This window comes from Apaloderma vittatum, unplaced genomic scaffold (genome assembly GCF_000703405.1).
Source record: "Apaloderma vittatum isolate BGI_N311 unplaced genomic scaffold, ASM70340v1 scaffold30118, whole genome shotgun sequence".
NCBI lineage: Eukaryota > Metazoa > Chordata > Aves > Trogoniformes > Trogonidae > Apaloderma > Apaloderma vittatum.
In genome coordinates, this window is record NW_009729539.1 from 2,628 (window position 1) to 6,915 (window position 4,288).

At 42.6% G+C, this 4,288-nt stretch overlaps 1 protein-coding gene across 1 annotated transcript in view; it reads right to left on the bottom strand.

Annotated features, from left to right (window-relative positions):
• Positions 1 to 3,793: 3,793 nt before the first annotated feature.
• The window catches only part of GPATCH2L (G patch domain containing 2-like), a 15,840-nt gene continuing 15,345 nt past the window's right edge, over positions 3,794 to 4,288 (bottom strand). The window contains exon 7 of the mRNA XM_009874483.1: positions 3,794 to 3,883. Within this exon, the coding sequence (XP_009872785.1) occupies positions 3,794 to 3,883 (90 nt within the window). The remainder of the gene's footprint in view (positions 3,884 to 4,288) is intronic.

Below are 4,288 nucleotides of genomic sequence, written 5' to 3' on the forward strand. Positions count from 1 at the left end.
CCCAACTGGAGTATTAGCCAGGCTTTAGCAAGGGAAGACATGAAAGTGCTCCAGCTAAATGGAAACATAGTTTCAAAGACCGAGGGAGAGAAGTGCCTAAAGCAGTTGATAGCAGATATATTTACATAAAGACAATTCCAAGAAGATGAAGATGTGTGGATAGGTTGTGTGAAATGAACTGGACGCTGTCTGGTCAAGTGGGAAAGCATGAAGTTCCGTTCACTCCTTCAGCTGCCTCAGGAAAGGCTTGACAATGCAGGCAATCCCTGGGCTTTCACATGCTTGGGTAACAGGTGGAAAGTTCAGGATCTCTGCACAGATGCAGAAGAGAAAGGACAGGATTTACTCTCACAAGCATATTTCTAGAGTGGGAGATAGAATTAGAGACATTCAAGTCTTCATTCTAACAGCTCCACCAAATCCAGGTTATGGAGTCACTGGCAGTTTACTGGGAGATGATCACTCACCACTTCAGATCTTTATCCTGTGTTCCAGGCAAGATAAGAGACTTGCTTCTAAACCAAATTAAACTCTAGGTTTAGGGTTAATATTATCTGAGAGCACATGCAAAGTATTTTTCTTCGATTCATCTGTATTGTGCAAGGTGTCTCCAACATAATTCTTCAAATCTCCACCTTCAACATCTACTTGCCATCTGAGGCACACTTTTCCTGTGACCTCCAGCAGAAACATTTAATTGAGTTTTTCACCCATAACCCTATTTTCAAGGCTAGGCAAACAATAAATGGCATTAGGGACAATTTATCTTCTACCTCAAACTCAAATTGAAGGCAACATTGGCTCTAGGCTCTTCTGAAACGCTTACCTTACCCTGCTTGAGGGAATAACATTCCACCAGCTAACAACCTGTAACATCTTGCTACCGATAGAGCCATTGAATAACCAAAATCTAATAAAATATTCTGCTTCAGCCAGTGCAAAATCCTCTTAAGTAGAAGGAGTTCAAGAAGAAAATTCCTTTCAGACCACTCCTTTCTCCCAGAGAGGCAGAGGGGAAAGAGGGGAAGGATCACTTGGGCTGTCCAGGCAAGTCTCTACTTGCTTGCTTTTAACAGCCCGTATCATGAAGCTGAAACCTTAACAGACAAGACACGATTAGCAAATGCTTTGTGCTCTTAAAGGAGAGTAATTATAGTCATGTGAAAAAAGGAAGAGATCCCTGCGGTACTCTTCCTTGCATGCCTCCCAAGAGGCAGCAGAGCCATTAAAAATTCCATGATGAAGAGGAAAAACAGCCTGGGAACAGCCAGGAGGCAATACAGCAAATTAATACACCAGCTGTCCCTCGGGAGGACTGCAAGAAAGCATGAAACTCTCCTCGCTTCACAAAATAAAATTATACCACTAATGATAACAGTCACCACACACACACAAAACTGCTTCTAATGATGGGTGTGAAATTCCCAGTGCTGTGCATACACTTTGAATGAAATCTCATCACAGACATAAAGCTAGAAAGGTAATCTTGGTAGTGTACAATTTATACAGCCTTTCAAATAAGACTTCTCAAGGAACCCACCACATAGAACCTCCTCCTTGACACTGAAAAGCCTTTCTTGAACATCCCTAACTCTGCTCAGTATTCTGGCCTTCAGCTTTGCTCAGATGAAGCACTGGGCTACCAGTCTTCCAGGTGAACTGCACTTCCAGAAGAACTGCACCAAAATCCATCATTGAGACAAAGAAAACACTTCCATGGAAGAGAAAAGACTCCACCTGGTAATTATACTTCATTGGACACATTTGCAATAGCAGAAACTTAGCAGAGACAGGTAATTTTGCATGGCATGGTGGGCATCAGGCTGAAGAAACTGGATGTCTACAGCTTCAAGACAATATATTCTCTAATTCACTTCATATCATTCTCAGGGAAATAACTTTCCCCACCCCACCACCTCACATACACACTATTTCTGAGTAGTTTCTCCAGGATGAGGTACAAGCTTTTAGGAGCTTACTAAAGTGCAAACTACCAGAATTGACTTCATCCATCGCAAAAGAGGAAGATGTTAACTGGGGCAATGACTGAACAGCACTTAGAGACAATACCCAAACCTCCTGTAGGAAAATGGACTACTAATATGCACTCTTAAAGCCTCTAAAGAACAATTATTGTCAAGAAAACATTTCTGTGAAGGAATAATTTCCTTCTGTGCCCTTGGCAACATCTTTACAGAAAGCAAGCGCCTTGCACTGAAGAGTTCAATCCTTGTCACGTACCTGAGGCCACATAACAGATTCTTTCCATATTTCTTTATCCTATAAAGATTCTTGAGTACACTTCACACTAAAATAGGAACTACTTCCTTACTACAGGTATTTAAAAACACAGACACCTCTGGGATGGGACAGTTTCTCTGCCAACATTCAGTAATTGAGGATTATGTTTGCCAGGATATCAATCACCCGTTGATTAGAGGAGGAAGCCAAGCATATGTTTATTGGTTAATTCAACTACATATTCAGCAAAAACAAGCAAACAGGATCCCTCCAGGTTTAGAAAACCCTTGCCATAATCAGTAGCTTTGGAAAGGGCCTTCACCAATTATCATAAAAGCAGAAATGTTGCCCTGCAGGATTTGTCTACTTCTCCTTTCTGGAAGACAAACATCTGTAGAGAACTAAGTAAAACACTTGAGGCACAAGAAAGGTCATCCTTGCTGTAAAGGAAGAGACCGATCAATCTTCTTGCTTCACAGGCAAAAAACATCCCCAGAGTGGGGCAAAAGCACAGAAAGGAACCAATCTGGTGGTACACAATCTTTTGAATTCTTTTTATTCTCAGTCAGTTGAATGTTTAAGAGCTAATTTCTTCCTCCCTCTCCCTTTCCAGCTTTAACATGCTGGCTACAGCAGCATGAGGTCATGGTGCGACATCACAAAATTCCCTGCAGAAGCCAGTGGGAGGAGAGGCTTTGTTGGGTGGGTGCCAAGCTTTCGTTCAGACACATACAACCTCAGTACATTTTTCATGCTCTATTTGCTAATTAACAAGGAGAAGAAAGCCATGACGCTGAGAGTCCAGACGTTTCTTTCAGATTTGGTCCTTCATACAAGCACATAAGCAGAATTGTGTCCCAAGCAGGGCTCTGTCTCCTTGCACAGGGAAAAAAAACCTTACCTTTAAACAGTCACCTGCAGCAAACGAACAGGAGTCACCTCCAAGGCCAGCAACTTGAATTTAATTTAGGATTAGTCAGCAGAAGGTGCCTGAATAGCATATTAACCCTAACTGTGCAGACTCAAATATACCTGAATGCTTGGCCAGACTAGATCTAAATTTCAGCTATAGCAACAGAGATATCAAGCCATTAGAGGTCACTTCAGGTGAGTTCTGAATTTGCTCAGAGGGTCTATTTTAGGTACCCAGGACACCAAAAAGCTTCAGCATGTCACCCACACGAGCTTGTCAGCATTTTTCCTCTCATTCTCTTCTGATTTTAATAGTGGGCAATGCTACTATGCCCATTTGCATCTAGACAACAGACTTGTGGCAACCCACTGCACAATCCAGAACGGGTTACATTTATTTCTAAGAGCACAGTACGTTCCGCCTGTCTGTCATACACCGCTTCATATACTTCAAGTGCTTCATGTATTGAGACTCTCAAATAATCTGCACTGGTATGTTTTATGCTAAGTTTGAACACAGGCCTCCTAGGGAAAAATGCATTAATGTCCAGGTCCATGAGTACTGCTCAGACCACACAGTACTACTGAAGATAACGATGGGAGGGAAGTGAGACAACCCCGACAGAGCAGAGCAAGGGCGTTACCTGGCAGTGCAGTGTGCTGGCGAGCATCTTCGGTGGGAAGCATCAGCAAACACATCCAGAGAGTACAGAGGAGATAATGGATTGAACTGGAAAGTCAAGAGATTTTATTTAAGCTAAGTGTTAAAAGAAATAGTCTCCAGATACAGCCGCTCACATCTATTTCCTACAGTTGTTCATGCAGTACAAGGGGACCTTTCTGAGACAATAAGGGGTGAGAACTGGCTCTCACTTCAGACAAAAGGCTAGCACGGGGTGCAACAGCAAATCCCATAAGCGTCTCCTCACAACTGACAGACTTATAACCACACCCCTCTTTCAACTCGCATTATTAAAAATGCTGGTTGACAAATAGCATACTCAAAGCGCTCTATTGCTGCCATACCATGAGCAAAAGGTCTTCTTCCCTTTCAGGAACCCGCTTGTCTACCTTCACATTGTAGAGAAAAAAGTCACTTATGAATGGTGCAAGCACAGAACTTCCCACAGAGCTG